This window comes from Periophthalmus magnuspinnatus, chromosome 10 (genome assembly GCF_009829125.3).
Source record: "Periophthalmus magnuspinnatus isolate fPerMag1 chromosome 10, fPerMag1.2.pri, whole genome shotgun sequence".
NCBI lineage: Eukaryota > Metazoa > Chordata > Actinopteri > Gobiiformes > Gobiidae > Periophthalmus > Periophthalmus magnuspinnatus.
In genome coordinates this window covers 34,532,063-34,558,631 of record NC_047135.1, presented here as the reverse complement: position 1 = coordinate 34,558,631, position 26,569 = coordinate 34,532,063, and the positions used below count along the sequence as shown (strand labels likewise).

The following is a 26,569-nucleotide window of genomic DNA, read 5'->3' as shown; positions in this document are numbered from 1 at the left end:
CCTGATCAAACATATGAACATTTATTTCTGTTGTGATGACGTGTTTTCTGTGTAACTGTGTGTCTTTTTACAGTATATGTCTTGAAACAATGGGGTATCACGAAACATTTTCTTTTTGCAGATCGGGTACTGGAACGAATACACTCGCTTTGTAAATATTATGGACCCGCAGGTCTCCAACGACTCCTCAGTGGAAAACCGAACGATTGTGGTCACTACTATTATGGTACACTTTCTGTGCAGTTTTAAATGTTTGACGTATTCTGCCACTCGAGGTCATGGTGTTGATTCTGATGAGTGAGACATTTTGTCCTGGGCGGGTAGAACTACATCTTTTTTGTGTTGCTTTCCATCCACTCACTACATGTTGAAACAGTCGATCTGCGAGAGAGTGTTTCAACTGTATCAGTGTGGGTGCCAAAGCATTTTGAGTTCCCATACTTCAGTGGCCTGTCGTAGCAGTGACATCACAATAATGGTAAATTATTATGGTTGACTCCATCAATTACAAACGCATACAAACGCATACGTAAGTAGACCTGTCTCTCCTCATCAAGTAAATGTTCAATGACATCGGGATAGACTGGCCCGAGAATGAACACAGTTATACAGAGATGGTTTGACAGACAGGCAAAGCAAAATAAGTCTTCACGGAGCTGGAGGAGACGGGATTCTGGCCTCTCTGCTCTATTTTGCGTTGCCCTCTTAAATGTTCTGTGTTGAAGTATGACCTTCTCCGAGTCGTATCCACATTAAACTCCCAGTAAATGTTTATTGAAATGTAAATGTCCTTTCTTAACATTGCAGAGAGTTATTTGATAGCTGGATAATGATCTGACACTGAAAACAAACACTTTAAAACAACATATTGTATAATAATGTTTGGAGCTCTGGCATTTTGTGCAGATTACATTTGCATTCAAGGGAATAAGCCAGCCACATTGAATAACACCAGTAAACATTAAGCATCTGCATACGAGCGTACAGTCAGGAGGTTAACATGTGTTAGCTTGAAGGAACTGCTCAAAGGATCCGAGGTGAGGGCTACGCTCAGCACAGAACAAATAAAACCATTGCTCCTACATGCACTCTAGTTGTGTGTGGCTGTAATGACGATACGTGTTCTCCTGAGCGCTTTATTGTTTGGTAATGATTATGTGCTCAATGAAAGAATAGACAAGCTACACCAGCCTTTTCAAAGGGAGAGCATAACTAGCACGGTCCTGCTCTCCCACTCCAATTATTTATTTGATTTATGCAGCATTTTGCATTTCTTAACAGCAAACAATGGCTCCTTTCTTTTATTTTTTATGTTGTTTTTGTTTGGAATGGAACAGTATTTACCACGCCTTGGTCCAATGTGCTTGACTATGTTAAGGTCCAGTGGGCACTCTGATCCCTCTCCTGTCACTGGCATTTACTTATGAAAGCCATCCCCATCCCCATCCCACCCACTCAGCGCTAGCCCACACCTCGCATACCAATGGCTCCCAGCCCACATCCCAAATTAAGTCTGCACAATGCTGCTCTTCTCTAAAACTTTACTTTTTATTCTATGACTCGGCCAGAGTTGCCCCCCTGGGTCCAGAGGGATGTAGTGCACTGGGTTTAGAGGGAGTGCACCGGGACCAGAGGGATGAAGTGCACCGGGCTTAGAGGGAGTGCACCGGGACCAGAGGGAGGGCATGCACCAGGCCCAGAGGGATGGAGTGCATCGGGCTCAGAGGGAGGGAGTGCACCAGGCTCAGAGGGAGGGAGTGCACTGGGTCCAGAGGGAGGGAGTGCACTGGGCTCAGAGGGAGGGAGTGCACCGGGCTCAGAGGGATGTAGTGCACTGGGCTCAGAGGGAGGGAGTGCACCGGGCTCAAAGGGATGTAGTGCACTGGGCTCAGAGGGAGGGAGTGCACCGGGCTCAGAGGGATGGAGTGCATCGGGCTCAGAGGGAGGGAGTGCACCGGGCTCAGAGGGAGGGAGTGCACCGGGCTCAGAGGGATGTAGTGCACCGGGCCCAGAGGGATGTAGTGCACTGGGCTCAGAGGGATGTAGTGCACTGGGCTCAGAGGGAGGGAGTCCACTGGGCTGGGTGTGTGGCTGCAGCGGCTTTGATGAGAGCAGTGTGACCATTCGATTGCATTTCTCTTATCACTGCATATTTCTGCATTTGTGAGCATCATCTGTATCTGCATGAGAGCATGACTCTGGGTCAAATCAGCTCTTTGAGTGAAGTGCGGGCATGTGTGCATATTACTGAGTGACTGGATGTGAGCGCGAGGCACGGCAGCACAATAAACCAAGTGTGTTTGAACCTACAGGAAGCTCCTTATGTGATGTACAAGAAAAATTATATGCATCTGGAGGGGAATGACAGATATGAAGGCTACTGCGTCGATTTAGCATCTGAGATTGCCAAACATGTTGGAATTAAGTACAAACTGTCTATAGTAATGGATGGGAAGTACGGAGCCCGTGACCCCGAGACCAAGACGTGGAACGGGATGGTGGGTGAACTGGTCTATGGGGTGAGTACTGGGACCCTTGTATTCACTGATTACATGACAGTTTGCAAGGAACTTCAACATGAGAGGAGATCTCATTTTTCTGTCTCAAGCTTATCACCAACTCATTTGAACTCATCAGCTCATGTCCAGTTCAAAGTGTGACACTGTGTCAGAAAACTCCAAGTGCAGCCACAGACATCAGAGAGTTGGTGATCATCTCGAGACGGAGAAAATGAAATCATTTCTCAGTGCTGTTCATTGCAATTAATCCCCCTTAGAGTCGAACGCTTCTCTTTTACAGCTCAAACAGAGGTAGGTACATGCAAACAATGAGTCCATATGGCAAACACACTCTAATCACTTTGATGAATGAACGATGGTACGCCTTTGAAGTGATTATGTTTCCATGTTTGATGTGTATGATGATGAATATGCCACGTTGTAAATTCACAGCTGAGAAAATCTTGCTTTCGAATCAACAGCTAAATTGTGGCCGGTGACAACAAGATCCATGTGTGCTGTGCTCCATTAAAGATTGTAGCTGGGGCATTAGCGAACGGTCACGCCGTGTTCGACATCTGAGAGCGCGCAACAGCAACACCTCCCGCGCTCCCAAATTACGCCCCCCTCGACGCCCCCTCCTCGTCTCTCTCTCTTTTTACCCCGTCGTCTCGTCGTCTTGTCAAGGGCCACAATAGTTGAACAGGTCCAAACACAAAATGCACAGGGTTACGATTCCTCATCTGTTCAATTTCCCAGTTATCAGCGGCAGAGATTGCTCGGTTTGATGTGCGATCGCAACCAAATTACCTTTCAAATGGGAAAAGTCCACTCCCCGCAGATACGACGGGCAGAAAATATCCCAATCACATCGCTGTCAAATCCTTGCGTGTCTTGTGATCCTACAGCAGCCGGTCGTGGAGTAATAGTTTTGTACATTTTGACCTTTTGACCAGTAAATTAATTCGATTTTAGTTGTCTTTTAAAGGTTAGGCCCGAGGCTGTTCCTTATTGCGTACTTTCCTTCGCCATTGATTGAGTGCTGCTTACGGCGCACGAGGATTAAATGGTTATAGCCCCTCTACTGCGGCGTTGACAGGGCAAAGAAAACACTCGTGTTTATTGGGCCAGTTTGCCGTTTCTCTGACCTTGTAAAACACATTTTCTTCAATTCGGTGTTTTCTGCTTGGACATAAAATGACAATAGTGCAGAATGCCAAGAATTATCTTCCGCAGAGTCGTCGCCGCCGCTTTAAAACAGAGCGATATTTAATTAATGACACCAGCACAAGCAGCACTAACATGGTCTAACGAGACTAATTATATTCTGGTCGTTTTACAAAGAATTCTGGTGGTTTCTGAAATTGCAGCCCCACCTCTACGACTGTGTTTTGATAATACAATGTGATTGAAGTAGCAGAGCAAAGGAGGGAGATAAAGAGAAACAGCTTGGAGGGAATAAGGACTATGCCAGATTTGGATGTGTTTGGGAAATCCACTCGATGCTCAAAGGCGCGCGGTCAACACGACTCATGTTTATATAAAGAACTGAGAAAATACCATACTGAGAAGAAAAAAACAAGTTGGGGAAAAGTGATAGTGACTTAAAATAATATTTCTATTCAGTCGTTTTGTGTTTTGTTATGCAGCGAAAGAGTAACACCTTTTGGTTTGGATCCAGGAGTTGTACATAAGAGTAGACGTTATATATCACTATTGCAATAAACGATAATATTGAAATTACTTTATGCCTGTGATAATCAAAGTAAATCATTTTTAAACAGACTGATTCACTAAAGAGCATGAGCTGCAACAAATAAACAGCAGAATGAAACAATATTTAGGCATAAAAGGGACATATTTACCCTTCTACTGCTCAAATCTTATCATATTAGAGGAAAAATACTCCAAATATCCCAATTTTTGCAAAGTAAAAGTACTCACGATGAATATTAAGGCCCAAAATAAATTGTTCCACCTTCATATACTGGACGATAAGTCGATATATAATAATCATTATCGTGACAGACCTATATTTGAGTTCTATACTGATCCCAAATACTGCATTCTGTTGTGTCCTTGAGCAAGACACTTCACCCAGACAGAAACATTAGCGACTGGACTGGCAGATGGCACAGATTGGCAGCCTCTCTTCCATCTGTCTACTCCAGGGCAGCTGTGGCTGGACTAGAGCCTGGAGTGGACTGTCCAGCAGCAGAAATAAACAACTTTTATGTCATTTCTAAGTCGTTAAAATATAGAAAAAGCTGCACAGTTTGTTGCGTTTTTGCTCAGTATTTTACCTCAAAGTTAAATTCTTCTCAGTTTCCTGCAGAGATGATCGTACGGTTGGCTTTTGTTGCATCTGGAAGTGCAACAGCTTTTGAGCAACTGGGGACAGTTGAAATATTTTTACCCTTTCTGTAGCATCTTGAGTTCTGATTAAGGAGCATTTGGTCAGGGATGACTCAAGATCCCATCTGCCTTAGTGGAGTGTATCCAAGCTGTCTTTTTCCCTTCAAGCAAAAAACTCAAAAATACTCTTCTTCACTGTTCTGTGAATCTAAAAGTCTTGGCCAGCGTCACTACTCAGCCATAACATTATAACAACTGACATGTGAGGGAACGAAAGCTTTTTATTTTCAAAACGAGCGAAGCGGCGTATCTACATCACTGCAGTGTGTGGCCCCCATAAAAATAAGGAAATGACAGCTATTATACAGGTGGTCATTAAGCTACGCCTGAGTGGTCCATGTGCCAGGCTGCTCCCTCTGCATTCCCTCTGACTATGAGCTTTATGAGTGTACAACGTGATAAACCTTTATTTTCCCATTTCACTAAACAGGTGCTGCTGCTTTGTCTAACGCTCGCTGTGCCTGTCCCTGTTTCCAGAGAGCAGATATAGCAGTTGCGCCTCTCACCATTACACTGGTTCGAGAGGAGGTGATAGACTTTTCCAAGCCCTTTATGAGCTTGGGCATCTCCATTATGATAAAGAAGCCGCAAAAGTCCAAGCCGGGAGTGTTTTCTTTCCTGGACCCGCTGGCCTATGAGATCTGGATGTGTATAGTGTTTGCCTATATCGGGGTGAGCGTGGTTCTGTTCCTCGTGAGCCGCTTCAGTCCGTACGAGTGGAATCTGGAGGAGCAGGACGAGACCAAAGACCCTCAGACTCCTCCAGACCCTCCCAACGACTTCGGCATCTTTAACTCGCTCTGGTTCTCCCTGGGTGCCTTCATGCAACAAGGCTGCGACATCTCACCAAGGTAAAACACCCCCCTCTCCCTTAATATATATGATTATTAGTATTGTTCAGAAGTGTAAGTAGTATAAAGTATGGCACGTGTAATATTTTTTGGCTATCAGCCTTAAATCTCTCGGTTTGAGCTCACCGATTTCTGCATAAAGCTTTATTTTAACACTTCAGTGCGATGGTGGCATTTACAAAATGAGATTCCACAGCTTCATTATGGTTTCGTAATAAAAACAGGGCTGTGGATGTCTAAAAATCATTTCTATTGAGATAATCCTCATTCTAGTTTAATTATGCAGAGCAGTGAGAAGTATAGGCAGTATTTATATTCATTTAAAACCTTACGAAAATGGGAAAATGTTCAAAATCAGCCCTACATGTCGGACATAGACTGTATATGTGAGTGGACAGAGCTAACGTGCTAGCAAGGGCGCGCTTCCGGCTCCATCGACTCCATTTCTGGCTCTATTTCACTTTAAATTGAGAAATCGTCGCCCTCTCTCTGTAACTTCTGCGTCAGCCTCGTCATTTTCGTCTTAAATGTTCGTTTTAACCCACTCCTACATGATCCTGGTGTTTTTATTTTTCCATTTTTGTCCGTAAATCAAGAAATAAACATTAATAACAGACCAATCAGGCGCCGTCTTTCCCTGAGGTTGCTCCCGCTAGCGTTAGCAACAGGTTCGATTGACAGCGTTGCTACGGGGCGTTATCTTCAACAGCCTGGCTCCAGATTGGCTCTTTGGTTGCTATGATACTCACGGTCCAAACTTGGCTCCAAATTCACCCTATAAACTGCCTCGATGAGTTTCATTTGGCTGGAACCGAACGCTGTGGGTGACGTCCACTTTTTTATACAGTCTATGATGTCGGCCTTAAAAAAATATCGACAAAACCCATCGGCCGTCAGTCGGTCTGGACTCTAAACCAATCGATATCAACATCAGCCATGAAAAAACCCACATCGATCGATCTTTAATGTATAAATAAGTCTCTGCAGCTGATGTACCTCTGTGTGTCTCGTAGGTCTCTGTCTGGGCGCATCGTCGGCGGGGTGTGGTGGTTCTTCACCCTCATCATCATCTCGTCCTACACGGCGAACCTGGCGGCCTTCCTCACAGTGGAGAGGATGGTCTCTCCCATAGAAAGTGCAGAGGATCTGGCCAAGCAGACTGAGATAGCATATGGCACTTTAGACTCAGGGTCTACAAAAGAGTTTTTTAGGGTGAGTACCACACAACACACGATTTCACACACACGGGATATAAGAGGCAGCCTTTTGTCCACAAAGCTTATCTGGTAAGAGGAGGAGAATACATGCGCCGGAGTGTTTTTGTCAAGGGTCATGTGCGATGGTCAGACAACTGCGGCTCTTGTCAAATGCTCCTGCGGTGAAGTGGTCCGGGAAGTAACGGGTGTCAACGAGCGAGAAGCAAATGGAGAGAGATGTTGGCCTGTGTAATCAGATCCAGCAGGTGATTTACTCTACTCTAATCGTTTTAATTAACAAAAAGTATATAATTTTGATCAAGAGAGGATGATATTCAGATATAAGTTCATTAGTTGCGGTTTAAATCAGACGTATTGTGCTTATATAGTTATAATCTATGACAGCTGTGACTCATTACGTCAAAATTTGCACATTTTAAATCGTAATCTTCATCTGAAACGACTTAATAAAAGAAACAAATCCACTGACCTCTGCGTTAGAAAACTGTGGTGTCCAGTGGGAGCGGATGTCGCCGTAAACGTCATCACAACAAAAAGCTGTGTAGCTGTTGTCGCCGATGGATAACTGCAGGTCACGCTAGCAAGACGCAGATTTTTTTTCGTTTGTACCGAATCCTACGTGTATCACTGATCAGGAAAATAAAACTAGAAAACAAATTAAGTTCAGAGCGGTCGGCGTGTATCGATGAGGGTTAATTGGCAAAATGGCATCTTGAAAATAAGTGATTAAAGATCGGTCTAACGCAGAGGTGTCCAAACTTTTTTTTAAATCGAGGGCCACATCTCAAAACATATTCGAAGCAGAGGACCACGGACCGGCGATCAATGCAGTGCCGTGTTTTTTACGCAGCTTTGACGGAGCCGTTGAGCGTTAATACGACTTTAAACACATTCATTTTAGGTCTGTGTCACGATGCAATGTGATGTTTGAGGTTATAATGGTAGAAATAGTTTGATTTGCTGATAAAAGTACTGATTATGATCAATTGGGCCGGTTCAGTAGGAGACGTGAGGACCAATAAAAGCTGGTTTGAGGGCCCGCATTTAGCCCCCGGGCCGTAGATTGGACACCGAGTGAGTAAATGGTGAAGGGAAACTAATATAACATGGTCAAATTTTGCAGAATGGCTCTGATTTAACCACCAGACAAATGTAAAATCACCCAAAATCACGCTAGCAAGACGCAGATTTGTACTAAAACGACTACGCAACGTCGCCAAATTCTACGTGTATCATTGATCGGGAAAATAAAATTGGAGAACGCAGTAAGTGCAGAGGAGTCGGCGTGAAATATAAAGGTGAAATAGGTGAAAATGCGGGTTGATCTGCAAAATAAGCGATTCAAATCAGTCCAAATACGACGTCGGTGACTAAATTGTGAGCGGAAACTAATATAACGTGTTCAAATTTTGCAGAATGGGTCTGATTTAAGTGTCAGACAAATGTAAAATCACCCGAACAAGTTTTGAAATACAACTTAAAACCCTTATTTGGAAGTTTAATACAAGTTCTTTTGATCCTTTTCCATTTTTAATCTGCCCTTGCTCAATACGCACTCGATATACAGTTTTAGCATACCCTCCGAACAACAAGATTATCCATACTTTTATAATCTCCCCACCTCAAGCAAACAAATGAGGCTTTCCTTGCACGTTCTGTACATCGCTCACATTAGCCCCCGCCGTGCAGAGCCAATAATCAGGAGGGCTGCAGTTTGGCCTGGTTGTGTTAAGTCCTTGATAAACTCCTGACTGCCATAACTCTTCCCTCCACCTTTTATCACAACATTATTGACCTGCGTTAGATTGCTCCAAATGAGGGATGTTGACTGAGGAGCCGTTCTTGAACCCTTCTGACATAATTGTGGAATTAATGCACCAGTACCGCAGTGTGCAACCTTGAAGCGGCCGGGGCTGTCAGCAGAAAGTGTGATAACAACGTGCTAGACTCCAGAGGTGATAGAAAAACAGGAGGCTAATCAAAGCGCCCAACACCGAGCTCAAACTGAGGTCGGCTATGAAACATAATTAGGTATGTGGCCGTAGACTGATGAAAAGCAGCTCTGTAGGTCAAGCAGAGCGAGGGAAGATGGTTTAGAAGGAATAAGCAAACAAAGTGTCCCCGGGCAGGAGGGACTTGCCCGGCAATTAAGTCATAAATTAGCTAAAATCCAAAGCGAGCGAGCGTTAGCCGTGAAAGCCCGGCCCAAGCAGCGGCGCGTATCTTCAGGGTCATCAACCTTCTGCTGAGAAATTCACCAGCGCTTTGGTTTTGGTGGAGAAATATTAACGGTCCCATCTCAAGCGTCCGCTAAGCAATAAGTTGTAGAAGGCTTAATGAAACCGAACTCTGCGTGTGAAGGCGAGAACGATATGACGCTCTTTTATCTCACTCTCCCTCATTACTCATCAGCAGGAGACAAACAATTCACATGTTCCACAGCTGCAGCCTGCTGGCACTAAGAGCTATTCATTTATTTTAACCCCTGGGTCGAAAAGCTCACAACGGCGCAGTGTTGAATCTACTTTCAAGTTGTTTTTAGACAAAGACGACGAGTTAAACGTTTATTTTGGATGTGTGCGCGGCTTCTTGACAAATTAACGTTGCGCCAGATGAAATACAGATTTGTAACTAAGATTAAGTGTTTTTGGTCGTACAATCTGAAGTATTTTTCAAAATTTACAAGTGTTGGAGGAGGTTAAACGGGCAGAAGAGCAGCTAACAAACCAGTGCCAACTCGGGTTAAAAAGAAAAGCACAAAACAGCTGTCTTGTCTGGATAAAATGTGTTAAATCCTCCACAAACTCCAGGGTAATTTGCCTGATTTAGGACCCGATTTGCTTCTTCTCGACTTCAGGGAGGCGTGACCCGACTTTGTATCTTGCGACTCCGAGCTGCTGTCATGTCGTAACCACAAAACATCACCACAGCAACAGCCAATAAAACATCGCATCGAAGGCAGACGGAGTGACGGACACCGAGGCGCAAGATACAAACTCAGGAAACAGGAATGGAAAGAATTAGGCAACTTAACCACCTAAAGTCGTAAAGTCGTAAAGTTAAACTGTGCGTGTCCTTCGCGAAGAATGACCCCAGTGCACAAAACAGCGCCGTTATCCGGTCTGGAGCGTTCGTTAAAAGTAAAAAGGTGAGAGTAGATCCACACAGTGAGGATCAGGCTGAAGCTTCTGCAGATTAGCGATAGCGACTCTACTTCCTGTGTGGTTTATCTCCAGCCTTCTGCGCATTAAAAGCATTTATCTGAACCACTGCACCACATTTCTAACAAGCTAATAAAGCAGTTTTGAGTTGTATCTAAAGCAGAAGACTCTTTACAGTCTCAAAATGAGTCATTTTACACTGCGCGACGACAGAAAACAGCTAACAATAGTGCTTTTTTTTAGCTTTGTCGGCTTGTTTTTTAGCTTGTGGCGTGCGGTCTCTTCGCTGCAGTCTTTGAGTCTTAAAATCTCATCCGATTCTCCTCGTTTCTACGGTCTGCACTTTTTGTCACCTGTTGAAAAACCATTTAAGACTGAAAAATCCTTTAGTGCGTCGGGCTTTAGATCATGAAACGACGAGACGTGTTTCCCAGAGCAGGCGAAAAAAATGACTAATACAACCAAAATATTAGAATACTGTTACGTAACATTTTCCCTTTAATCTGAAGGAAAAAAAATCCAAACCTTGCATTTAATAACATGTTTTGAAGTACAAAGAAACAGCTGAAGCCGTGGGCTAATGCGAAGGTAATAAATCGTGGGAGCTGCTCTGTGACACATGTGACGGCACCACTTAAATCCTCACAGCGAAACACAGCGAAACACACTGAAACACATGCCAGAGCGTTTGGATCACAGACGCTGCAGGTGGAAGCACACAGCTATACGTCTCTGCGGCTGTGCGCTCGTGATGGCTGCCAGTCGCTCTCTGTACGGGCGCCGCTGGTCTATGGTCGACTCTTAATGATGCGGAGGTCCCGGTCCAGTCAAACCCGTCTCTATAACGACTGTCACGGCTCCACGCTCGTGTCTACAAACGGGAGACGACACCATTAACTGATTTCCCATGTGTTTTCAAATGAAAGCGGCGCTGGGAGAAAAACACACTGATTAATATGATTTCAATATTGCAGATGTATTTTGGAGTAAATACAGCGGGCTTAATGAGAGCCATGTGGCAGGATCCAGCTGCAGATTGGAATTCAGGTCTGATGTTTCAAACAAGACATATGTCATCATCTCTGACTCTCTTCAATTTTTCACGATTTCACCTGGTTTAGTTTATAACGCTCTGACACGAAGGGCAAAGACAGTCAGTACACATCAGTGGAACTTCTGACCGGGGATGGGCGAAAGGACAAAAACATAATTCCCATTTCCTTCCTGTTGATTGACGCGAATTTTCAGGTTTTTTTAAATTTCGTCGTCTTAAATCTCTCACCGAGCTACAACTCTATCCTCAGACCCAAAGCAAACAGGGACAAAGAGAACAATAGACTGCGGTTACAGGTTGAAAAGGGTCGTTAAGGCTGAAACTGGAGACAGATTTCAGACAGATATAAGGAAGTGTCCAGCAGGAATCTGACCAGAAGTGAAGATTTAAGTTTTTTTGCTTTGTCTTATAAAAACAAAACAAAAACGCTTTTAAGAATATTTTTCTGAGCATAAACTATACTTACCTTTAAGCATAGCCACTTCATTTTTTCCTCCAAAGTCTGAATTCTGCTGTAGATTTCTTAAGAAACTCTAAGCCTCACTGACGATTAGAAACGACTGAATCTCAGTATTGATTCAAATTGGATTAAACTGCTCAAACTTTACCTTTGACGAGTTACTTTGACAACCGCGGCAGTTTAAATCGCTTATGTAATTTGTAAGAAATGAAAATGTTGCGAGGGATAGAAATGGCGCTCGAGATTCAAAGATGTAACTTGAAGAACGTGGTCAAAGGTCAAACGTCAACGGTCGGACACGCCCTCTCGTTCAATGTTTGTTTTTTTTTCTTTATGTTTACTACTTTTATACACACACAGAAAACATTGAATATATGAAGCAAGATTTATAGAATTATGTAGCAAAAAAAAAAGTATAGGTATATATATGTATTATTTTTATTTATTTATTTATTTTTGATTTTTTTCAGCTGAACAGGAAGTTTAAACAGGGCATTTAATTTATGGTTTAATGGAGGATAAGGGTGGGATTTAATATGTTTTCTTCTTCCCACTACTTTTCAAGCTCATAGACGAACAAATTTGTGAAATGTGCTTTAAGTGGACCTGATATATGCGCTCGAAACTAAGAAATAAATGAACAAAATATGAATTAACACTCTTTTTTTATATATATAGTTTCGATTCAAGTCCGAAAAACATTTACTACTTACTTAATTTTTGTTCTTTACCATATAATTCCATATATTTTGCTTAATTTCCTTCATAACTTATTTAATTTTTGTTCTTTACCATATAATTCCATATATTTTGCTTCATTTCCTTCATAACTTATTTAATTTTTAGTTTTTTACCATATAATTCCATATATTTTGCTTCATTTCCTTCATAACTTATTTAATTTTTGTTCTTTACCATATAATTCCATATATTTTGCTTCATTTCCTTCATAACTTATTTAATTTTTTGTCTTTACCATATAATTCCATATATTTTGCTTCATTTCCTTCATAACTTATTTAATTTTTAGTTTTTTACCATATAATTCCATATATTTTGCTTCATTTCCTTCATAACTTATTTAATTTTTGTTCTTTACCATATAATTCCATATATTTTGCTTAATTTCCTTCATAACTTATTTAATTTTTGTTCTTTACCATATAATTCCATATATTTTGCTTCATTTCCTTCATAACTTATTTAATTTTTAGTTTTTTACCATATAATTCCATATATTTTGCTTCATTTCCTTCATAACTTATTTAATTTTTGTTCTTTACCATATAATTCCATATATTTTGCTTCATTTCCTTCATAACTTATTTAATTTTTTGTCTTTACCATATAATTCCATATATTTTGCTTCATTTCCTTCATAACTTATTTAATTTTTGTTCTTTACCATATAATTCCATATATTTTGCTTCATTTCCTTCATAACTTATTTAATTTTTGTTCTTTACCATATAATTCCATATATTTTGCTTCATTTCCTTCATAACTTATTTTTTTTTGTCTTTACCATATAATTCCATATATTTTGCTTCATTTCCTTCATAACTTATTAAATTTTTTGTCTTTACCATATAATTCCATATATTTTGCTTCATTTCCTTCATAACTTATTTAATTTTTAGTTTTTTACCATATAATTCCATATATTTTGCTTCATTTCCTTCATAACTTATTAAATTTTTTGTCTTTACCATATAATTCCATATATTTTGCTTAATTTCCTTCATAACTTATTTAATTTTTGTTCTTTACCATATAATTCCATATATTTTGCTTAATTTCCTTCATAACTTATTAAATTTTGTGTTTTTTTACCATTTAATTCCATATATTTTGCTTAATTTCCTTCATAACTTATTTAATTTTTGTTCTTTACCATATAATTCCATATATTTTGCTTAATATCCTTCATAACTTATTTAATTTTTAGTTCTTTACCATATAATTCCATATATTTTGCTTCATTTCCTTCATAACTTATTTAATTTTTAGTTTTTTACCATATAATTCCATATATTTTGCTTCATTTCCTTCATAACTTATTAAATTTTTTGTCTTTACCATATAATTCCATATATTTTGCTTAATTTCCTTCATAACTTATTTAATTTTTGTTCTTTACCATATAATTCCATATATTTTGCTTCATTTCCTTCATAACTTATTTAATTTTTTCTCTGTACCATATAATTCCATATATTTTGCTTAATTTCCTTCATAACTTATAAAATTTTTTGTTTTTTTACCATATAATTCCATATATTTTGCTTCATTTCCTTCATAACTTATTAAATTTTTTCTCTTTACCATATAATTCCATATATCTTTGCTTCATGTATCTGCTGTTTTCTGTGTGTAAAAAAAAAGGAATAAAATATCAAATGCGATGTTGTGTCCAAACTTTTGCCGACAGCATATATCGCAGTAAAGTTTATAAAAAGTTCCTAATACTACTTTCCAATCTCAAGGGGAGCAGATCCCAGCAGAAAGCCTCAGTTCTGCTGCTGCTGATGGGACAGCTGGCCTGGGATCTTGGATGTGCCCAGTGGAAGTCTGCTTGGCTCTAGGCTCCCTGGCAGAGCCGCTCTCCCCTGCGCTCCTGGCTCCTCTTCCCCAGACTATAGCGCTTCTTCTGGGCTCCGTCTCCGTTTCTGCGGGCTGTCTGCTGCTTTACCTTGGGAGACTGTGGGAGAGCTGGAGGTTTGAGTTGCTCTTTCTCGGCAGCTGTCACCCGAGGCTGCGGCGCTGCGCTCGCTTTCATGGCCTTCGTCCCCCGTCATGGATCTTTTTTGTGCAGTCGGAGGAGCATTTCTGTTTTTGGGAAAGTTACAAACGCTCGTGTTTATGTCGCACTGAGGGTTTCAAAAGAACTGGCTTGGAATCTGTTTTGATATTCAAGGAGACTTAACAGCTGGAGTGAACGAGTCTGATAAAGTAGGCAGATGTGGTTGTTTAATTAATGCTACCGTGACAACAAATAACTCACAACGGTGCTCGGGATTATGCAGATAACGCGGCGCCGCAATGTGTTTCTTGTGCATAAAATGAAGGAATAATAGCGATGAAATTGTTTTAATAACTTTATCTTTTAGCTACGCCCACTGAATTTAAATTTGGAACTTTGCTGATGGAGGATAAGGCGCCCGCTGGTCTCCATGGAGATGTTATTGCTTTGCCTGAAAGGTTTCACAGTATGACATTAACTTAAAATAAGCCCGCGTTCTCACCGCGAGCGACGTCTCCTCTCCGCGGATTTCAACTGTAACTCTGCCCGGTAGCGTCGCCTGTTTCTTCTGTTTCCGCGGAGATGTCGTTTGCCTGAAAGGTTTCACAGTGTGGCATTAACTTGAAATAAACCCGGTTTCTCACTGCGAGCGGCGTCTCCTCTCCGCAGAGTTCACCTGTAACTTGGCTCGGTAGTGTCAGCTGCTCGTGTGACGACTGAAAGCTGTTGGAAGAAAAAACTTTATTAAACCCCGTGCACCCAAAAAAAACCCAAAGTAACAAAGGAAAAAGACAATGGTGAGCCAGCCAAGGTAAAATAAGGACGGTTCGTTGGGCAGGACGACCTCATACAGAGCCGTACGAGCTGGAAACACGCCGCCGCCGTCACGAACCTAACACAAAAAAAACAAAACAACCTATAAACTTCGTCTACACAAAATAAAAAACAAAAATAGGACGTCTGGACTCGCCAAACAAAAGAAGCGAGGCTGGATCCGGCATGGAGACACCAGCAGGGGGCGGCGTCGGACCTAGAGCAGAGAGAACGGCGAGTACGTTGGCGAGTATTTAGAGACTCCGGGACACGAAACCCAAACAACCAAGACCAAAACAATGAAAAATATAGATACAGAAAATAACTACTAACAAAAATATACAGGGAAAAACTGAAATAACTTCGTGTGAATTAAAACCGGGAAAACGTAGGAAATTGCGAAACGGGGAAATTAAAAAGGTGCCCAAATCGAACACTTGTATCCACGGAAATAGACACGTTTAATGCAATACTGTGGAACAATCCAAGCAAAAGCGACAACGCCCGACCAGCAGGGGGCAGACCGTCCACTGTGTTTACCACTTTCTACAGTTTATACGTCCACACAGAAGAAGACATCACGTATATGAAGTAAGGAATATGGAAGTATGTAGGATAGAAATAACTAATAAATCGTTTTCGACAAAGTAAAGGACGGAGACTTTGAGGATTTGAATTTAAAATATTAAAAAATTAATAAATAGCAGCGTTGTTTACCTTTTTACCTTGTTTTCTTTTAGCTTCTGCCTGTATTTAAAATGTAGAAAGTAGTAAAAATACAACAACGGGAAGGATGTGTCTAAACTTTTGACTGGTATCGTACATAGGGGACCTTTAATGAATGTGTCGGGTCAGTGGAACGGCGTCGTGGGGTCCGGGCGTTTTAATCCACACGGAGCCAGCTCTGAAGATTAGACATGTTTGCATGAAAGGAAAAACCCGACAAAGGTGATGATGGACCAGTCTGGCGCCGCCTCACCTCACAGCAGCCCACGTCACCGCAGCACACACACCATTCAGCCTCCGAATCAAAGACGCCTCGCATTTGTATTCACCGCACGCCGCGTACCACTTCAATGACAAAGTACAACCCCAAAGCTTCAACTTCCATCCCTGCATACTTGAGATACAGGTACTGTCCCAGTGTATGCACAAGATACTGCGAAAGGAAAAAAGGCTCTGAGGTCCACAAACAAAAATGGGACTGAAGCAGAAGGGAGTACAAGAAATGGAGTATTGGTGGGCGTTTGAAGATGGCATTTAGATACTGGAGCATCGGAGCGTTATGTGAGGGAGGATGTAATGAAAGTGGTCGGTCTGAGCCAGGGAGAGAATAGAAAACAGGATGTAGTACCGAGGACAGCGGGCAGGGGGCGATAAAGGCTGTGCGGCGACAAATTGGTGAGAATTAACAGGGATTTTAAGGCGAATTTGGGTGATTTTTGCGCAAATTAGTGAAGGACACGGCGCCGGTTTGTCTCAGTGGAGATGTTATTTGCATGAAAGGTTTCGCGGGATGATATAACTCAAAATAAACCTGCATTCTCACGGTAAACGATGTCTCCGCTCCACAGAGTTCGCCTGTAACTTAGCTTGGTAGTGTCACCTGCTTGCGTTCACGGGAATCGACACGTTTAATGCAGTACTGCGAGTATTCCAGCAGGTGGCGAACTTCCATCACTCCACCAGAAAAGAAAAAAGTCAAAAGTTTGGATTCATCTGCTCATTCAATGTTGTTTTTTTGCTTAAATTTTTCTACTTTCTGCATTTTAAATCCACAGAAGACGTCAGATATAAGCGAAAACGTGGAACTTTTGTAGAGAAAATAACAGAAAATAACAGTCCAAGTGCAATTAGTAACAAAACAACGTGATGAAATGGGTTTGTACAGGAAACGATTGTGCGGTGATTAGTCTAATTTTGTTGTTTTTTGGGGTTTTTTTTAACGCCTGATGCCCTTCCCTTTAGCTAACGACTCCCTGTCTCGCTCAAATCTGCCAAACACGCTAAACATACGACCTGATTAATATGACTGATAACGAATTGGTATGTTGTTCAAATCAAATGCCATTCTGTCTGCCGTTTAAACCGGAGGATACAAACAGATCGATAGTGTAACTTGCTGCGCGGTAAAGAACGATGAGGGAGCACAAAAGGGAGGCTCTGATCAATTATTCAAGCCGTTCTGACCATCTGATTCTTGTGGACACTTTAAACCCAATAAAACTCCAAAAACGCTGGTTTACTAGCGCAAAAAAATGAGGCTGGATCGAGTCGACGTGACCTTTAATGAATTTTACGATCTTAAAAATACGTTTTACGATTGTGTGGGTGGGATTGTTGTGTCTACACTTTGTACGATCCACATTTGATTATGTTTGGGCCGATACGTTTAGCCCTTTGGCTTAAGAGACAGAGTGACGTCAACTGCGGCGTTCAGCTCCGGTCAAATGAAGCTAATCGAGGCTAGCGGTTATAGCGTCGATTTTGGAGCCGGGTTTTGTATTTGGGATTAAGACCGTGAGTATCATAGCAACCAAAGGGCCAATCAGGAGCGAGGATGTTGAAGGTAACGCTGCTTCCCATTCGCAGCACTGGCGCTTAGCAACGCTGTCAATCAAACCTGTTGCTAACGCTAACGGGAGCGACCTTGGCAAAAGAAGACGCCTGATTTGTCTGTTATTAATGTTCATATCTTGATTTACAAACACAAAAGCGAAACAAAAACACCAGGATCATGTAGAGGGTTAATACGAACATTTTGATTTATTTTTTTACTCTTTTTGTTATGTTTATGAAATATAAAATGTCTCCAATAAGACATTTCTTTGTTTTATGGTTATAAATCAAACTTCAGACAAAAGAACAAAAGAACAAATGAAGAAAGAAAATGAAAAAAATGAAAAAATAAAATAAAAAAGGAATAACAACAGAACTAAATACGTGCACAGTTGTTAAAAGAATAATATTAATCATACACTATATCTATATACAGTATATAAATACACATATACAGTGGTCCCTTGTTTATCGTGGGGGTTACGTTCTAAAAAATAACCCAGAATAAGCAAAATCCGCAAAGTATCAGCTTTATTTTTTACATTATTCTCTGTGTTTTTGTCTGTAAAACCCCTCTCCACACACTTTATACACTTTTCTCACACGGGCGTTAACATTTTCTCACATTTCTCTCTCGTTTAAATAATTAATAGTAATATTTATACACATAGGACTGTCTCATTATTTATCTGTCATTAAAATAATCAATAAAAAGCTGCCAGATGATACAAAATAAGGTCTTGTTTTTTTTTTCAGCGAGAATTTAATATTTTTTAGCTGTAAATTTTGCATTATGTCTCTCGGAAGATTTTGGTGAGTTGTTTTTTTTGTTTTGTTTTTTTGTTTTTTTCCAGTAACACAAAACCTTTAAGACCAAAATAACACAAATATCCACAGCAGATACAGAAAAAGGCATCCATTTTTTTAATAGAAATTTAATTGGCGTCAGAGTCGATGGACCTGGAAACACGGCCACGCCCACTTCCTATTTGTACCGCGGCAGCTAGCAGGTTAGCTACGCCCATTTACATACACAGTCTATAATTGCGCTATACCATTTATTTTTTATTTTTTGTTAATGTAACCTGGCATATCGCGTCCGTAGACTAATTCCACCGTCCCTTTAATTGCGCGGCGGCTCGTTCCCACCGCAGTGCGTTCGTACGGAGCCGTTATGGCGTGCGAGCGTGTGTGAGGCTGTATTTATGGCAGTATATAATTGCTGGACAAATTGTCTTGTTCATTGATGATGGACTTTTTGTAGTCATTATCCCCTAATTGAATTTTAAATGACCACCATAGAGCGAAATGTGAATAATTACATTCAGGGGAGGTGAACGCGAGCTCCCAGTGCCGTACGACGCGCCGGTTTTGTGCTGCTCCGGACGTTCACAGGCGCTAAAATGAACAGATTTACATTTCCTGGTGGGATTTGATCGTCGTCGGCGTGTTTTATCGATAGATCATTTTTGAAAAGCGTTGATATATACGCGATGACGAGACAAAAGCGCTCGACCTTCACGGTGTACGCTCCATTTTGTGTTGGTTTATAATGTCGATTTTCTTTCCGCGAGTTCACTTTTTAAGTTAGTCGGGCAAAGGAGCGGCGTTTACAGTCACAGATTAAACAGTTCAATGGGGAAGGGTTGAAGTTAAAGGGAAGTTAATGCAGAGTTGATGGATTTAAAGGGATAGGGAGGTGTTTTTGGTGAGGGTTTCTTCGCTCTATGGGTCCACGTTTCGCTGTGGCTCAAGAACATTGGAGACAGCGCCCTCTGCCTGTCAGATCCACCTCTTCGTCCTGGTATTTAACACTAGACGGAATATACAGGTGTTTTATTGTTCTTTTCCTGTGTGTTGTGTCACCACGTTGCAGTTCAGCTCCCCTCGCAGTGTGACTCTGAAGTGCTGTACGTTTGCGATTTGTTTTCTCCACCGACAAAACCCACAATGTCGATGAAACGTTCTGCACCGACAAAGACGCCTACGAAGGTTTGAACTTTGTGTTTAAACGAGAGAGAAATGTGAGAAAATGTTAATGTCTGTGTGAGAAAAGTGTATAAAGTGTGTGGTGAGGGGAAAGAAAAAAGAAAGAAAGAAAGAGACAAAAAGAAAGAAAGAAAAAAAGAAAGAGAAAAAAGAAAGAAAGAAAGAAAGAAAGAAAGAGAAAAAGAAAGAGAAAAAGAAAGAAAGAAAGAAAGAAAGAGAAAAAAAGAAAGAAAAAAGAAAAAAAGACAAAGAAAGAAAGAGAAAAAGAAAGAAAGAAAAAGAAAGAAAAAAAGAGAAGAAAGAAAAAAAGAAAAAGACAAAGAAAGAAAGAAAATGAAAGAAAGAGAAAAAGAAAGAATAAGAAAGGAGAAAAAAGAAAGAAAAAGAAAATGTCAGAAAGAGAAAAGACAGAAAAAGAAAATGAAAGAAAAAGAAAACGAAAGAGAAAGAAAGAAAAATAAAAAAGAAAGAAAGAAAGAGAAAAAGGAAGAAGAAGGAAGAAGGAGGAAGAGTGTGTGAGAAAAGTGTATAAAGTGTGTGGTGAGGGGTTTTACAGACAAAAACAGAGAATAATGTAAAAATAGAGCTGATACTTCATGGATTTCACCTTTTGTGGGTTATTTTCAGAACGAGGGACCACTGTTTTTGTTTTTTGTCGACTTTTATGTGAAGCTGAAGTTGTTTTAAATGTGCTATAGAAGTAAAATGACTTGAGTTTTCATGGGATTCATCTTTTTGGGATATTTTATAATATTTTGAGGTTTATTTCCCCTTTCAAAACATATTTTAACATTGTGTTTTCATGTAAATTGCTGTGGCACCTGTTGTAATTTCATCATTCTGAAGCCACACAGTTTATAAAATCATTTGTACCATTGCTAGATAGATCCAAAGATATTATGCGATGTTGTGGTGCAATAGCTTTTAAACTTCACTTAATGCAAAAAAAAAATTGGTTTGAGTCTAGGGTTTATTTATAAGTCTTTCCTTTTGCAGAGAAGATTTTAATTCCAGTGTTTTCCCCATTTCCGCTGAAGACGTTGAACAAACTGAGCCTAAAACTCTCATCTATAACCCGGACCGCGCCCTTCATTTGTGCATACGCAGCCAGACGGAACGGCCCGTGTCACGACTTCAATTCCTATAAGCGGCGCACATTCATCACGCGGGGCTTTTAATTTGTGTTATGCTGCCGTCTCGTCCAATCAGGGCCCGCCGCCTGATTCGCCGTGACAACAAGAGCGCAAACAAATCCTATATGATTAGTCCAAGTCAGAGCGGCAGATCTGTCAGGTCAAGGTGAACGGCCCGGTTTATTAACACACATGTGGAGATACTCGTGGACAGTGATAAACGACGACTACGACATTTTACAAGAAGAAGAAAAATACATGTTTTCACCTTAAACGGCGGCCATCTTTGTTTGTCAACTTTGTGATTGAGGTTAGGACCCGCCCCTGGCCATTTGTGCAAAATCAATCTGCTAAAACAACAGAGGCGTGTGTTTTCGAGGTCGTCTTGGTCCACGTTTTGCACAGAAATTTCGATAAACCTGTAGAGCGAGTCTTTGGATCTATCTAGCAATGGTACAAATTATTTTACAAACTGTGTGGATGTAGAAAAGTTAAACGTTCACACTGTCCGTGGGCTTCAGAATGATGAAATTAAACAGGTGCCACAGCAATTTACATGAAAACACAATGTTAAAATATGTTTTGAAAGGGGAAATAATCCTCAAAATATTATAAAATATCCCAAAAAGATGAATCCCATGAAAACTCAAGTCATTTTACTTCTATAGCACATTTAAAACAACCTGAGCGTCACATAAAAGTCGACAAAAAACAAAAACAGTGGTCCCTCGTTCTGAAAATAACCCACAATAGTCGAAATCCATGAAGTATCAGCTCTATTTTTACATTATTCTCTCCGTTTTTGTCTGTAAAACCCCTCACCACACACTTTATACACTTTTCTCACACACTCTTCTTCCTTCTTCTTCCTTTTTCTCTTTCTTTCTTTTTTCTTTTTCTTTCTTTCTCTTTCGTTTTCTCTTTCTTTCATTTTCTTTTTCTGTCTTTTTTCTCTTTCTGACATTTTCTTTTTCTTTCTTTTTTTCTCCTTCTTTCTTATTCTTTTTCTTTCTTTAATTTTCTTTTTTCTTTCTTTCTGTCTTTTTCTTTCTTTTTTCTTTCTTTTTCTTTCTTCTCTTTTCTTTTTTCTTTCTTTTTTCTTTTTCTCTTCCTTCCTTTCTGTCTTTTTCTTTCTTTTTTCTTTTTCTTTCTTTTTTTCTCTTTATTTCTTTCTTTCTTTTTTCTTTATTTCTTTTTATTTCTTTTTTCTCTTTTTCTTTCTTTTTATCTTTTTGTTTCTTTCTTTTTTCTCTTTCTTTCTTTTTCTCTTTCTTTTTTCTTTCTTTTTCTTTCTTTTTCTCTTTCTTTTTTCTTTCTTTTTCTCTTTCTTTTTTCTTTCCCCTCACCACACACTTTATACACTTTTCTCACACAGACGTTAACATTTTCTCACATTTCTCTCTCGTTTAAACTCTCTCAAAGTTCAAACCTTCGTCGGCGTCTTTGTCGGTGCAGAACGTTTCATCGACATTGTGGGTTTTGTCGGTGGAGAAAACAAATTGCAAACGTACAGCACTTCAGAGTCACACTGAGATCCAACGTTTATGTAAATTTGTCTGAACACATTCTGTACTGGACAGGAGACACGGCACGGAGGAGACTGATGGACAATGGTCTACAGTCCAACAGCCAATCAGGACGCACCACACAATGGTCTACAGTCCAACAGCCAATCAGGACGCACGACACAATGGTCTACAGTCCAACAGCCAATCAGGACGCACGACACAATGGTCTACAGTCCAACAGCCAATCAGGACGCACGACACAATGGTCTACAGTCCAACAGCCAATCAGGACGCACGACACAATGCACGTTCATACGATGTAAAAAAAACATGGAAAACTGCGCTAAAACAATCCACAAAACCGCGAAAGATGACTCCGATATAGCACTTCAAATCAAAACAGTTGGGATTCCACGTCTAAAATAATTCCGTGCCACTTCCTGTTTTCATATAACTTCACAAATTGATATTTCAGTGCTGCCTCTACAACTGAAAAATCATTTTGCGTGTTTTTTTGTGTTAAATTAAGCTCATATATTGTGCGTCTTGTGCTTTCTGTACACAAATCCCCAAAGTGCATCCGAGCATTTTCCTCAATCGACGCCACAAACCGCTTTTCTATTCCTCCGATCCGTCCAAACTTCAAATTCATTCGTCAAAAGCGAGCGGCTCGTTCCCGTTTCGCGATTTCAAATCTTTGCGAAAACCTCGTGCCGTTTATATTCATCACCGAGCCGCCTCTGACAAGTGCACTTTGCCACGCCATGGTAACCAGCTTTGTATTAAGTCACATTTTACGCACAGCATGCTCTCTGTTTACACCTCCTGCAGTATTATCGCTCTCTATCATATTTAGTGAAGACAGATGTGAGAATAAATGACTCTAATAGGTTTTGTTAAATCATATTAGGACAATAAACCACTGCCTAAAAGCACTAAGTGGCAAATTGAGTCAAGATATTGCCGGGACTTGTTCGTACACACTTCTTCATTAGATCCAAGTTAGTCTGGCGAGGTTTAATTACTCGAATCATTTCTACGTAAACAACTCTACAAATCTGGAGAAAGAGACGTGGAGATGGTTTAACCCTTGTGTGTTCGTCCCAGTCGAGTTAAATCGTTGAAGTTCCTCTGGGCTCGATTTGACTCCGATTAGTTTCTTTTATAACTCAGCCATAAAATAATGTACTTTTAAAAAAAATAATGTGGGGCTTATTTTCAGTCTGACTTCGGACTAACGCACTGATACCAATTTTATTTATTTATTTATTTAATTTCAGCTAGTAGACCGTGTTTTTTTGGACCTCAAAATCTCCCGCAATGCTTAATTTCTATCACTGTACTGTGTTTGTCAAGTACAGACAGTTCAACGCTTTTTTAAATTTTTATTTTTGATAGAAATCATCAAAATGAACACGTGGCCCAAATGACAGAGTTCTGCTGTGACAGAGTTGCTTTTGGGGTCATAAATTACCCCAACACAAGGGTTAAGTGCCGTAAATCGTAACATAAATCGACTCTAGAACGGGTCAAACGCAGCTTCTTGTTCGCTTAACCCTCTGACGCATGAATTGTGAAAGCCTTAGTCATGATGTTTTTGTGTTTTTAGGACGTGAAACAACATTGTGAACTGCCTGAATTAACTTGTGTTCTATTGTAAATATACAAACACGTTTCTTTTTATGCTTTGAAAAACATTTCAACAATTTTTGGGAAATTTCAACACTGTTTAGGTGCAATGTTTAGGCCTGAATAAGAAAAACAATCAGAGGAAATTTACCTGCAGTTACACCGACTGACCACTGAATTGACCTCAATGGAGTGTGGCAGCAGAGAGCACTCCAGAGGCTCCACCACATAAACCAATGCTTTAAAGAGAAAGTTGTTTTAGTAGCTCCACTGCAGTGACCAAAGGGTTAAATATCGCTGGATTCTTGTACATAATGATCACGCCAAAAGTCCCCAAGAACTTCTGCTCCTTTTGCTCCTTTTTCAGTTTTTTCTCGGAGTATTTATAGATATCACCTCATTTTTCCAACGATGTCTATGAGTACTTCACCCTGGCATCTTTAAAACGGCGATCCTTATGCACAAAAATTCGGGAACGCGTCCATCCGCGTCCGATCGTCGTTTTCTAAAGCGTTTCCTCCTTGTCTTTTCTCAGCGATCCAAAATAGCAGTGTATGAGAAGATGTGGTCTTACATGAAATCCGCCGAGCCGTCTGTGTTTGTAAAGACGACTCCGGACGGCGTTGCCCGAGTCCGGAAGTCGAAGGGCAAATTCGCCTTCCTCCTGGAGTCGACCATGAACGAGTACATCGAGCAGAGGAAGCCGTGCGACACCATGAAGGTCGGAGGGAACCTGGACTCCAAAGGCTACGGCATCGCCACGCCCAAAGGCTCCGCATTAAGGTGGGTGGAATAATATAACAATATCCTCCATGTTGTTATAGTATTCCACCTACCCTGATGTCCCCCGGCATGTCCCCTGATGTCCCCCGTCATGTCCCTCTGTCCCCCATCATGTCCCTCTGATGTCCCCTGTCATGTCCCTCTGATGTCCCCCGTCATGTCCCCTGCTGTCCCCCGTCATGTCCCTCTGTCCCCCATCATGCCCCCTGATGTCCCCGTCATGTCCCGCTGATGTCCCCCGGCATGTCCCCTGATGTCCCTCGGCATGTCCCCTGATGTCCCCCGGCATGTCCCGCTGATGTCCCCATCATGTCCCTTTGATGTCCCCGTCATGTCCCCTGATGTCCCCCGTCATGTCCCTCTGTCCCCCATCATGCCCCCTGATGTCCCCGTCATGTCCCGCTGATGTCCCCCGTCATGTCCCACTGATGTCCCCGTCATGTCCCCTGATGTCCCCCGTCATGTTCTCTGATCTCCCCCATCATGTCCCTAGGATGTCCCCCCGTCATGTCCCTCTGATGTCCCGCGTCATGTCCCCTGATGTCCCCCGTCATGTTCCCTGATGTCCCCCGTCATGTCCCCCGTCATGTCCCCTGATGTCCCCCGTCATGTCCCCCCGTCATGTCCCCCGTTATGTCCCTCTGTCCCCCGTCATGTCCCCTGATGTCCCCCATCATGTCCCACTGATGTCCCCCCCTGTCATGTCCCTCTGATACCTTCTAATGTCATGTCTTTCTAATGTCCCCTGTCATGTCGCCTGATGTCCCCCCCGTCATGTCCCACTGATGTCCCCGTCATGTCTTTCTGCTGTCCCCCATCATGTCCCTCTGATGTCCCCCTCTCATGTCCCTCTGATGTCCCCCCCTCTCATGTCCCTCTGATACCTTCTAATGTCATGTCTTTCTAATGTCCCCTGTCATGTCATGTCCTTCCGCTGTCCCCGGTCACGTCCCTCTGCTGTCCCCGTCATTTCCCTCTTATGTCCCTCTGCTGTCCCGTGTCATGTCCCTCTGCTGTCCCCTGTCCTTCTTCTGTCTCCTGGTGGACGTCGAGGTGACGGTAGTATGTCTCACACTTTGGGAGATGTTTTTTTTTTACAGATTCTACATTTTACACATAAAAATGCTAAATGCTAAATGCTAATGTGAGCGCAGTGCACATAATGAGGATAAAGCTAACAGAGCATTTCATATTTGTGTCTTCTCTCTCCTTGGATCTGTCCCTCTGTCCCTGTCCCTCTGTCTCGTGCTGTCTTACCTGACTGCTGTGTTGTCTGGTTTAATTTACCGGTTCAATGCTTTTTCTATTTAGCCTTTAAAGCTGCGCTGTCACTGTGACCAATGTTAATTGCATGATGTTTGTTGTTGTTAGTTTCTTCTCAATGACGAGTGTCCCCATCCCGCACACTTCAGTTTGAACAACGTGACCCTCATGCCACCTTAAGATCTGACACTGTCTTTACCTTATACTCGTATCTTTATGAAATTCTCAAACAATTTGTCCTTTTTAGCCGTTTGAGTCTTGAGCAGCCTAAGCCCCTGATGGTCCTTTCTACCATCAGACTTCATTATGGTGCTTACTTTGCATTAGGACCTGTTGCATTTTCTTACAAGTTATGTTTTATCGTTTCAAGAAATGCTGTTAACCTGGCAGTTTTAAAACTGAATGAGCAAGGCCTCTTGGACAAATTGAAAAACAAATGGTGGTACGACAAGGGAGAGTGCGGCAGCGGGGGAGGTGACTCCAAGGTCAGCCT

The 26,569-nt window shown here is 41.4% G+C and overlaps 1 protein-coding gene across 3 annotated transcripts in view; it reads left to right on the top strand.

The window, feature by feature from the left end:
• LOC117377414 (glutamate receptor 3) overlaps positions 1-26,569 on the top strand; it is a 170,389-nt gene that overhangs the window by 135,557 nt on the left and 8,263 nt on the right. For 2 of the 3 annotated variants that reach the window (XM_033973809.2, XM_033973813.2), the window contains exons 9-14: positions 122-226; positions 2,313-2,519; positions 5,391-5,764; positions 6,778-6,976; positions 24,566-24,813; positions 26,447-26,561. In XM_033973809.2, coding sequence (XP_033829700.1) covers positions 122-226; positions 2,313-2,519; positions 5,391-5,764; positions 6,778-6,976; positions 24,566-24,813; positions 26,447-26,561 — 1,248 coding nt within the window. The remainder of the gene's footprint in view (positions 1-121; positions 227-2,312; positions 2,520-5,390; positions 5,765-6,777; positions 6,977-24,565; positions 24,814-26,446; positions 26,562-26,569) is intronic. The other variant, XM_033973810.2, reaches the window with a different exon arrangement.